Source organism: Cetorhinus maximus, chromosome 32 (genome assembly GCF_964194155.1).
Source record: "Cetorhinus maximus chromosome 32, sCetMax3.hap1.1, whole genome shotgun sequence".
NCBI lineage: Eukaryota > Metazoa > Chordata > Chondrichthyes > Lamniformes > Cetorhinidae > Cetorhinus > Cetorhinus maximus.
The window spans coordinates 12237535-12249650 of record NC_135910.1 but is presented as its reverse complement, the minus strand read 5'-3'; the positions used below and the strand labels follow the sequence as shown (position 1 = coordinate 12249650).

The window sequence follows — 12116 nt, the reverse complement described above, 5'->3', positions numbered from 1 at the left end:
CACCCGACACACAATAGGAATAAATAAATAAATCCACCACACCAGGAACTGGGTGGTGCAGTGTTTTGGACGCCGACCTTTTACCTGTGGGACCTCCCCACCCCGCCCCCGCCGGTTCAAATGCAGCCGAGACACAAAAAAAAACAGAAAAAGTGCTGGAAATACTCAGCAGGTCAGGAAGCATCTGTGGAGAAGGAAGGTCATCGAGCTGAAACATTAACCCAGTTCCATCCTGACTGGGATCGATTTCACACAATTGCATTTAGGTAACCATACTCCACCCACACCCCAAACGCCCAACATGTCTCTTTTTTCAGCAATACTACGTAGCAACTTTTTAAAAACGAATTCCTTTATGGGAGATGAGTGTCACTGGCAGGGTCGGTACTTGTTGCCCATCCCTAATTTCCCTTGAGCGGAGTGTTTCGCTAGACCATTTCAGAGGGGCAGTAAAGAGTCAACCACATGGCTGTGTGGGTCTGGAGTCACATTGTAGGCCAGACCGGGTAAGGACGGCAGATTTCCTCCCCTAAAGGGGCATGAGTGAACCGGATGGGTTTTTACAACAGTCAATGATAGTTTCATGGGCGCCATCACAGAGACTCATTTTATTAATCCAAGTTGAATCCCGCCGGCTGCCCTGATGAGGTCTGAACCAGTGGCCCCACCCTCCCCGCGCATTAACCTGGGCCTCTGGGTGTTATTAATCCAGTGACGTTACCACTAAGCCACCACCTCCCCAAACCTCAAGACCGCCCTCTGGGTGAGTATGTGCTTTCTTGCTCTGGTGCGGCATTTCTTTCCACACTTTGTGGGGTTGGGGGGGGGGGGGGAGTGTGGTGCTGTGGGTGCTTAAGACACTTTGATCACAGAGGCAGCCTTCGAGCTCTAAACAGGCCAGTACCTGCTGCCATTTTGTTTGCGTTCCGGTCAAACAAGTACCAAGGCCGGAATGTCGCCAAGGCCCGAAGCCTATTTGCAGTGTCCCAGCTGGTTCTTGGCATCACTTGATATCCAGTGAAGCATCTCGGATGTTATTTGATGTGAAAGGTGCTGTATAAGGTGGTGATGTAGGTTGATCCACCCGGTGCATAAGAACACAGGAAATCGGGGATACGATTTCTCCCAATACCCTCTTGTCAAACCCCTGCCATGATTTTAAACACCTCTATTAAAATCTCCCTCTAACCTTCTCAGCTCTGAGGTGAACTATCCAGCTTCCCCAGTCTCCCCACATTAACTGAAGTCCCTCATCCCTGATGCCATTCTAGGAAGTGGTCGCGGTGGGTGGAAGGGCCTGTTTCTGTGCTGCATAACTCTATGACTCTAAATCTCCTCTGCACCCTCTCATATGCACACAAGAAATAGGAGCAGGAGTAGACCAGCCTCTTGAGCCTGCTCCGCCATTCAATACAATCATGGCTGATCTTGGGCTTCAACTCCATTTTCCCGCCCGCTCTCCATATCCCTTAATTCCGAGACCCCAAAAATCTGTCTATCCCAGCCTTAATGTATTCAATGATGGAGCAAACGCAACCCTCTGGGGGGCAGAGATTTCCAAAGATTCACACCCTCTGAGTGAAGAAATTTCTCTTCCAGCTCAGACCTAAATGATCGGCCCCTTATCCCGAGACTGCGCTCCCTCGCGTTCTTGATTCCCCAGCCAGGGGGAAAACAACCTCTCAGTATCTATCCTGTCAAGCCCCTTCAGAATCTTATATGTTTAATGGCACCGCCTCTCACTCTTGTAAACTCCAGAAAACATAGGGCTGAATTTTCACCCCCGTTGGGGGGGACAGTTGATGGGCGGGCACGTACAGGCGCGCTTCCGATTGGCGCCCCCCGATCGGAGGCGTGGCGCCATTTTACGTGGGCAGGCCTAGCCTGATGTCCGCAGGGAAGCACTATGCGCTCCCTGTGCGGGCGGGGGGGATTCCTAAAATCAAGAGTACGCTCTTTCGCGCATGCGCATGAAAGAGCGCACTCATCTCCCTGAGGCTAAGTGCAGTCTCAGGGAGATCGGCTCCACATGCAAAAATATTAAGAGTAGAAAAATAAAATTTCCCTTACATGTCCCCTCATGTGACAATGTCACATGAGTTGGGACATGTTCATAATTTCCAACAAAGCTTTATTAAAATTTTTAAAACCCTACATGAAACCCCATCCCGCCTGTGGATGAGGTTTCATGTTTTTTCTAGTTCCTGCCGGGGCTCCTGGTCCATTAGTTACTTTAATTGATCCAGTCAATGGCCTCAATTGGCCATTGACAGGTTGGCGGGCGTGCAGCCGATTTTGCTGCGCCCCCACCTTCCTGAAAATTTAAATGGGGCGCGGTGACGTCAGGGGTTCCGCCCGACATCATCCCGTGTCAGTGGGTGGGCCCCGCCCCCGCTCGCCGACGGTAAAATCCTGCCCATAGATCCAATTTACTCAGCTTCTCATCTACAAGGCTTTGACACTCTCCCTAATGTGCGGCGTAATCAAAAGACTTTCTTCTGTCAACTGGGCAGAAAAGTCTCATCTTCGAAAGCCAGTTCAAAAAGTCAAGGATCATAGGAACCTGAAGGAGCCTATTTAGCCCCAAAGCCGGCTTCCTCATTTAATTTGATCATGATATCAACGTTCCCGGGGGGGTTACCATTGGTCAGAAACTGAACTGGACCAGCCATATAAATACTGTGGCTACAAGAGCAGGTCAGAAGCTAGGAATCCTGCAATGAGTAACTCACCCCCTGGCACCCCAAAGCTCCACCATCTACAAGGCACAAGTCAGGAGTGTGATGGAATACTCTTCACTTGCCTGGGTGAGTGCAGCTCCCACAACACTCAAGAAGCTCGACACCATCCAGGACAAAGCAGCCTGCTTGATTGGCACCCCATCCACAAACATTCACCCCCTCCACCACCAACACACAGTGTGTCCCATCTACAAGATGCACTGCAGGAACTCACCAAGGCTCCTTGGACAGCACACTCCAAACCCATGACTGCTACCATCTAGAAGAACAAGGGCAGCAGACACATGGGAACACCACCACCTGCAAGTTCCCCTCCAAGCCCACTCGCCATCCTGACTTGGAAATATATCTCCGTTCCTCCACTGTCGCTGGGTCAAAATCCTGGACCTCCCTCCCTAACAGCACTGTGGGTGTACCTACACCACAGGGACTGCAGTGGTTCAAGAAGGCAGCTCACCCCCACCTTCTCAAGGGCAATTAGGGATTGACAATAAATGCTGGCCCAGCCAGTGACACCCACATCCCGTGAATTAATATAAAAACAAATGATAGATCTGATCAGATTTTGGATTGGAGCAGTTAATAAAGCATACAGTGTCCTAGGCTTTATTAATAGGGGCATAGAGAACAAGAGCAAGGAAGTTATGATGAACTTGTATCAGACACTAGTTCAGCCTCAGCTGGAGTATTCCATCCTGGGCACCACACTTTAGGAAAGATGTGAAGGCAGAAAAGATTCACAAGAATGGTTCCAGGGATGAGGCACTTCAGTTACGAAGATAGATTGGAGAAGCTGGGGCTGTTTTCCTCAGAGAACAGAAGGTTGAGAGGAGATTTGATAGAGGTGTTCAAAATGGTGAGGGGTCCGGACAGAGTAGACAGGGAGAAACCGTCCCCATTGGCAGAAGGATTGAGAACGAGGAGGCACAGACTTGAAGCGAATGGCAAAAGAAGCAAAAGGCGACATTAGAAAAAAATGTATTTACGCAGCGAGTGGTTAGAGTCTGGAATGCACTGCCTGAGAGTGTGATGGAGGCAGGTTCAACCGAAGTATTCAAAAAGGGAATTAGATCGTTATCTGGAGAGGAAGAATGTGCAGGGTTACGGGGAGAGGGCCGGGGAATGGCACTAAGTGAAATGCTCATTTGGAGAGCCAGTACAGACACGATGGGCCTCCTTCTGCACTGTAACACTTCGGTGATTCTCTGTGACGGTGGACGAGGTGGGGGTTTGGGGAAAAATAACAAATTTCTTGTGACAGGGTTTTTCCCAACCTCGTTCAGCAGTCACTCTGTAGGTGACACCCTTTCCTTTCCCATCCGGTCAGGGGAATGCAGGTTCAATTAACGCCGCAGGAACTCGGGAGCATAAAACAATCAGGCTGGCACTCTCAGCGCAACACTGAGGGAGTGCTGCACTGTCAGAGGTGCTGCCTTTCGGACGAGGCAGCAAACCAAGGCCCCGTCGTGCCCTTTCAGGCGGAAGCAAATGGAAATCCCACGACACTATTTCGTCAAAGAGCCGGTGAGTTCCCACGGACGTTGTGGCCAATGCGCTTCCCTCAACCCAAAATTTTTTAAATCGCCAAAAATAAAAAAGGTCATCGTCTCCGTGCTGTTTGTGGGAGCTTGCTGTGCGCAAAGCGGCTGCTGCATTTCCTGCATTTTAACAGCGGCTCCACTTCAAAGGGTATTTCGTTGGCTGTAAAGCGCCTTTGTGACGCCCAGCAGGCTCAATGGGCTTTATCTGGCCCCTTTATCTTGTGTGTGTGTGTTTGTTTAGCCTGTCTCCCTTGACATTGCATACAGTACGGGATGAATTCAATCTTTTTTATCACCGCAGCATGAAAGGCACTATAGAAATGCAAGTCTATCCTGGGATCAAAAACAGCCTGCACCACATGCTTACCTGTACGTTAAATTGAAGAGGCGCTTAATCCATAATCCTAAAAGGAGCTATGGGGTATAGAACTGTTACCAGCACACCCTCCAATTCAAGAGGACAGTGCACTGGGGAGGAAGGACAAAACCAGCTCCCTCACCTCTCCTATATCATATATGTTTCATAGAAGGTGTCAAGATATAAGGTTCTGAGGGGATTTGACAGGGTGGATGCTGAATATTCCCTCTTGTGGGAGAGACCAGAACTAAGGGACACGGTTTAAATATAAGGGGTCTCCCAATGAAGACGGCGGAGATGCTGAAAATCGCTTTCTCTCCGAGGGTCATGAATCTGTGCAACTCTCTTCCCCAGAGAGGCAGTGGAGGCTGGATCACTGAATATTTTTAAGGCAGAGGTAGATAGATTCTTGACTAACAAGGGGGGGTGGGGGGGGGGTTGAAAGGGTGGGCAGGAAGGTGGAGTTGAGACCACAATCAAATCAGCCATGATCTCATCGAGTGGCAGAGCAAGCTCGAGGGACCGAGTGGCCTACCCCCTGCTCCTAACTCGTACGCCCCCGCCCTCACCATGACTCGCGCTCTCTCTGCAAAGTGCCAAGGCAGCGCCGCACTGTTCGAAGAGCCGTCTTTTGGATGCAACGTTAATTCAAAGCTCCACCTGCCCTGACAGGTGGGCATAAAAGATCGCGTGGGCATTATTTCAAAGACAGACAGGGGAGTTCTCCCCTGATATCCAGACCCAATATCTTTCAGTCAAATGGTATCACTAAAAAAAAACTTCTACCTGGTCAATATCACACTGCTGTTTGTGGGATCTTGCTGTGCACAAATTGGCTGCTGTGTTTCCTACTTTACTACGATGACTGCACTTCAAAAGTGGCTTCAAAGTCCTGAGGTCGTGAAAGGCGCTACATAAATGCAAGTTCTTTAATTCTTTGTTAGGCAATGCCACTGTCACCCACCCTGCAGTACCCTACCATTCCTCGAGTCTTTAGGGGGCTATTCTACCAAGAGGGGGATCATTAATCTCCTCCGGGTGTTTCACCAACCCCCCTCCCCCCCGACCTCAAGGAACAGCAAGGGGTTCATTAGCAGCTGCCAGTCTCCCAAGAACAAACTTCTCCCCTACCCTCTGACCTCAGTATGTGCCCATTTCAATCAATTATGGACTGTACGCAGCTTAATCTAAGCAACGCATTACAGGGTACAACGCTGCTGTGATAAAAAGATTGAATTCATCCCATAGTGTATGCAATGGCAAGGGAGACAGGCTAAACAAACACACACAGAAGATAAAGGGGCCAGATAAAGTCCCATCGAGCCTGCTCCACCCTTCAACATGATCCCGGCTGATCATCTGCCTCAACTCCACTTTCCCGCCCGCTCCCCATATCCCTCGATACCGAGACACCAAAAATCCACTGATCTCAACCTTAGATATTCTCAATGTCTGGGCATCCTCGAGGCCTCAGGTAGAGAATCCCAAAGATTTGCAACCTATGGAGTGAAGATATGTTCCCTTGCCTCTCAGTCCAAAAGGGACATCTCTTTATCCTCAGATTGTGACCCCCCTAGTTCTGGGCTCCTGAGCTAGGCTGGGGGAAAACCAGACTCTCAGCATCAGTCCCCTCAAAACCTATTGGAATTTTATATATTTCACAGAGAACTGCAGAATGGTTACAGCACAGGAGGAGGCCATTCGGCCCATCGTGCTGCCGGTGCTGGCTCTCCAAATGGGCCAATCACCGAGTGCCATTCCCCAACTCCTCCCCGTAACCATGCACATTCTTCCTTTTCAGGTAATTTGAATGAGATTTTCGTTGATTCTAAATTTCTGCAAATATGGGCCCTTACACAAAAATATACACACACACACACCCCTAGATAAATACACACACGGCAATGACAGAGGTGGCGGGGGGGGTTGATGAATGGGGGGGGATTGGGTCTAATATTCCTTTTCTCTGCTCTCTTACAATCCAACATTAATCCATCCATTGCAATATGGAACACACATCTCTATTGACAGATGGACTATAGTGCAGTGTTAGACATTGCAACAAACAAAATCCTTAAAGCCGCTTTCTCCCACCACAGCCTTCCCTCCACCACCCCCCTCCCTCCCTCTCCACCACCCCCCCTCCCTCCCTCTCCACCACCACCCCCCCTCCCTCCCTCCCTCTCCACCACCACCCCCCCCTCCCATTCCACCACCACCCCCCCTCCCTCCCTCTTCACCACCACCACCACCACCCATTCCCTCCCTCTCCACCACCACCCCCCCTCCCTCCCTCCCTCCCTCTCCACCACCACCCCCCCTCCCTCCCTCCCTCCCTCTCCACCACCACCCCCCCTCCCTCCCTCCCTCTCCACCACCACCCCCCCTCCCTCCCTCCCTCTCCACCACCACCCCCCCTCCCTCCCTCCCTCTCCACCACCACCCCCCCTCCCTCCCTCCCTCTCCACCACCACCCCCCCTCCCTCCCTCCCTCTCCACCACCACCCCCCCTCCCTCCCTCCCTCCCTCTCCACCACCAACCCCCTCCCTCCCTCCCTCCCTCTCCACCACCACCCCCCCTCCCTCCCTCCCTCTCCACCAACACCCCCCCTCCCTCCCTCCCTCTCCACCACCACCCCCCCTCCCTCCCTCCCTCCCTCTCCACCACCACCCCCCCTCCCTCCCTCCCTCCCTCTCCACCACCACCCCCCCTCCCTCCCTCCCTCCCTCTCCACCACCACCCCCCCTCCCTCCCTCCCTCCCTCTCCACCACCACCCCCCCTCCCTCCCTCCCTCCCTCTCCACCACCACCCCCCCTCCCTCCCTCCCTCCCTCTCCACCACCACCCCCCCTCCCTCCCTCTCCACCACCACCCCCCCTCCCTCCCTCCCTCTCCACCACCACCCCCCTCCCTCCCTCCCTCTCCACCACCACCCCCCCTCCCTCCCTCCCTCCCTCTCCACCACCACCCTCCCTCCCTCTCCACCACCACACCCCCTCCCTCCCTCCCTCTCCACCACCACCCCCCCTCCCTCCCTCCCTCCCTCTCCACCACCACCCCCCCTCCCTCCCTCCCTCTCCACCACCACCCCCCCTCCCTCCCTCCCTCCCTCTCCACCACCAGCCCCCCTCCCTCCCTCTCCACCAGCCCCCCTCCCTCCCTCTCCACCACCCCCCCTCCCTCCCTCCCTCTCCACCACCCCCCCTCCCTCCCTCTCCACCACCCCCCCCTCCCTCCCTCTCCACCACCCCCCCCTCCCTCCCTCTCCACCACCCCCCCCTCCCTCCCTCTCCACCACCCCCCCCACCCTCCCTCTCCACCACCCCCCCCTCCACCAACCCCCCTCCCTCTTACCTTGGTTCTCCCGTTAATCATGTAGCTCCCCAGTCTCCCTGCACTGTAGATGATCAGCTCGTCGATCCTGGCCATCAGCAGGCCAATGTTGGTGCAGGATTGCTCCTTCCCGTCCACCCAGGCGATCTTGTCACCCCGGATGCTCCTGGTGGGGATGCTGAGGGGGCTTACCACCTTCCCGTCCATCAAGGTCCCATTCTGATGGAGGTTCAGAACTTCCAGGAGGACCTTGTTGCCGAGCCCCTCCCCCAGAAAATTGTCTTTAATGCAGATGCCATAGCAGTTCATGCAGGGCACAATGTAGTTGTTGACCAGTTCCTGCGTTTGGAGTCTCAGTTGCATGTCCTGCACTGCCCTGCCCATCGCACTGTTGCCCTGGCATCCCACAGGCACCACATTTTCGACCTCCACTTTCTTCCGCTTGGCATCCTTGCCAGGGCAGGGCTCCTCGCCGTGCCCATTGACCAGGCTCAAGCTGCCGGGGCTCTCCCCGTTCTCCAGCCTCCTCCGCTTGGGGCACGGTTGGGAGGCGCCCCCCTCCCCCTGCAGGCCGCCCCCGCCGGGCCACAGGCAAGGGGCTGGCATCGGGCACGGGCTCTCCAAGGCTCTCCTCCTGCAATTGACGCCCGCGGCCTCCTGGCCGGCGGAGAGGGCGCCGAGGACGGGGTCCAGGGCGCCGAGGACGGGGTCCAGGGCGCCGAGGACGGGTTCCAGGGTGCTGAGGACGGGATCGAGGGCGCCGAGGACGGGGTCGAGGGTGAGCAAGAGGTCCCGGGGGGGGCGGTGGTGGTGGTGGTGGTACAGCCGCCGTGGACTCTCGCCATGCATGGTGCCCACTGCAGCCATTTGGGTGCCAGTGGATACTGTAGCCATTTGGGCGCCAGTGGATACTGTAGCCATTTGGGCGCCAGTGGATACTGTAGCCATTTGGGCGCCAGTGGATACTGTAGCCATTTGGGTGCCTGTGGATACTGTAGCCATTTGGGCGCCAGTGGATACTGTAGCCATTTGGGCGCCAGTGGATACTGTAGCCATCTGGGCGCCAGTGGATATTGTAGCCATCTGGGCGCCAGTGGATACTGTAGCCATTTGGGTGCCAGTGGATACAGTAGCCATCTGGGTGCCAGTGGATACTGTAGCCATCTGGGTGCCAGTGGATACAGTAGCCATCTGGGTGCCAGTGGATACAGTAGCCATCTGGGTGCCAGTGGATACAGTAGCCATCTGGGTGCCAGTGGATACAGTAGCCACCTGAGAGGATACATTGTCTCCGCCTGTCCCATCGCCCCTGACGCTCGCGGCTGGCCGCAGGAGCCGGCTGGGGGACCCGCAAGCCGCCGCTGGCTCGCCGCTGAAGCCCTGCAGCCCCATCCGCACACCCGCCGGGGCTGCCGGCTCCGCTGGGCGAGGGGCACCGCTGCGGGCAGCGCCCAGATCCGCAATCCTTCTGCAAACATGCGCCCTCAAACGCTCCGGCTGCGGATCCGCCATCTCGGCTCACGTCCCGGCCCCATGGCTTTCCGAAATCCGAACCGCCCTGTGACTGCGGATAATGCGCATCTCATTCTCGCAAACTTGCCCGCTTGCACAATATCATTTCCTCCTCCCTCCCCCCCCGCGTCGCGCAGCCCTTCCCCGCTTCTCTCCTCTCTGGTGGGGGGGGAGGAGGAGGGAGGGGGGGAGGGAGGGGGGAAAAGAAACCTCCTCTCGGCGGATTGCAACCGGCCGCCGCCTCCCCGCCGTTGCATTTAATTCATTGCATGCCTTGGAAGTTGCATTCCCCGCAGGAGGAGTCCCACACCGAGCTCCGAAACCCGCCACCTCTTCTCCATCAGCCCTTGTGTCAATTACACGTGCACACCCGCCCCACGTGACCCAGTAAACAGACATGAAATTAAACCCGGGCAGCTCCAGGCGGCCCCGACAGAGGGCAGCAGTGAGAGGGGGCTGGGGGAGAGCCAGGGCACATTCTTAAAGGGACAGAGCACCCCTTACTCCCCCCACACTCCCGGGAGTGCTTTCAAAGTGGCCCTTGGCACAGGGTCAGGGAATGGTTCCCGCTCTGAAGGAGGACGTTCGGTCCATCGTGCCCCGTGCTGGCCCCTGCCGAGAGCCACTTCGCCCGCTCCCCCGGCCCCCAGCTGCGGTCTCCTCTACATTGGAGAGACCAAACGCAGACTGGGTGGCCGCTTTGCGGAACACCTTCGGTCTGTCCGCAAGCATGACCCAGACCTGCCTGTCGCTTGCTATTTCAACACCCCACCCTGCTCTCATACCCACATGTCCGTCCTTGGCCTGCTGCATTGCTCCAGTGAAGCTCAACGCAAACTGGAGGAACAGCACCTCATCTTCCGACTAGGCACTTTACAGCCTTCCGGACTTAACACTGAGTTCAACAACTTCAGACAATGAACTCTCTCCTCCATCCTCACCCCCTTTTTTATCCCCTTTTTTCAATATTCATTTTTTAAATTTTTTCATTTTATTAATTTTTATTTTTGATCCACTTATTTTCATTTTTATTTATTTTCATTTTTATTCATTGCTCTATCCCCGCCTTTTATCCTATTTTCAATCTTTTTTCCCACCACCGTCCCCTCCCCCCACTCCACCCCCCACAAGGGCCATCTGTCACTTGCTCATAAAGGCAAAATACTGCGGATGCTGGAAATCTGAAACAAAGACAGAAAATGCTGGAAAGATTCAACCGGTTTGGCAGCATCTGTGGAGAGAGAAACAGAGTTAAGGTTTCGAGTCCGTATGACCCTTCTTCAGAGCTCTGCAGAAGAGTCACAAGGACTCGAAATGTTAACTTTTTTTTTTATATCCACAGATGCTGTTAGACCTGCCGAGTTTTCCCAGCAGTTTCTGTTTTTGTGCCGCTTGTTCATGTTGCTCTTTCCAGAGTGTTTACCCTTGTCCGGCTATTATCACATTCTGCTTTCTGACCTTAATGCCACCATCAGCACCTCCTTTAGCCAGTACCCACTACTATTAACACCCCTTTGTCCTTTTGTCCATGACATCTTTGTCAATCTCTCCTTAGCCTCCACCTATCGCTGGCCTTCCCTCCAGTTTCACCTGCTCCATCCCCCCTTAAACAGTATAAATTCCATCACATTTTACTTCTCTTTAGTTCGGAAGCAGAGTCATACGGACTCTAAACGTTAACTTTGTTTTGTTCTCTCACAGATGCTGTCAGACCTGTGGAGTTTTTCCAGCATTCCCTGTTTCTGTTTCAGATTTCCAGCATCTGCAGTATTTTGCTTTTACTGTCCCCCCCACTCTCCCCCTTTGCTAGCCCCGCAAATGTTTCCTCTTTGGATCATGATCCAGTTCCCTTTTTGAGAGGATTGACGCTGCACCACACTGTCAGGCCGCACATTCCCGATCCTGCTCCGAAGGACAGTCACGTTGGACTCAAAACGTCAACTCTGTTTCTCCCGCCACAGATGCTGCCAGGCCCCGATGAGTTTTTATTTTCCGGCGCTTTCTGTTTTCATTCTGGATCCTAACTAACCACTCACTGAGTAAAAAAATGTTCTCCCTCAGGGCGCCTCGCCTCCGGTACACTTGCTCCCCTCGCTGAGTCCATCTTTTGAGAGATTGTCCGTTGTTCCTGATGGGCTTTGTGAAATGCAGACATTGCCCAGTTTAGCGTTGGTATGTTAGAAAGTCCCTACTTTACCCCTTCCAACAGAGACTGAGAGGAGGTCATATTGAACTGAGCTGAGGTCTAGAGTCCAAAGTAAGAATTGCCCTGGGATCAATTAGATGCCAACAACAACCTGAATTTCCATAGCGCCTTTAACATAGTGGAACATCCCACATCCCACTTTGCCCGTGCATGGCCGAGCACAATTCGACTCTGCGCCACAAGAGGAGATATTCGGATCGATGGCCGACAGCTTGGTCAAATTTTAATAAACGTCTTAAAGGAGGAGAGAGAGAGAGAGAGAGAGAAGGGCAGAGAGATTTAGGGAGGGAATTCAAGAGCTTAGGGTATACGTAGCTGAAGGCACGCCCACCCCCCCACCCCTGCCAGTGGTGGGAGAAAGTAATTGGTGGCGTGCATGAGGCCAGGCTTGGAAGAACGCAGGGAGTGACGACAGAGGGTTTTA

At 54.0% G+C, this 12116-nt stretch overlaps 1 protein-coding gene across 1 annotated transcript in view; it reads right to left on the bottom strand.

The window, feature by feature from the left end:
- LOC144671453 (uncharacterized) overlaps positions 1-9855 on the bottom strand; it is a 30088-nt gene extending 20233 nt beyond the window's left edge. The window contains exon 1 of the mRNA XM_078533368.1: positions 7996-9855. Coding sequence (XP_078389494.1) covers positions 7996-9486 — 1491 coding nt within the window. The 5' untranslated portion in view covers positions 9487-9855. The remainder of the gene's footprint in view (positions 1-7995) is intronic.
- Between the last annotated feature and the right edge of the window lie 2261 nt (positions 9856-12116).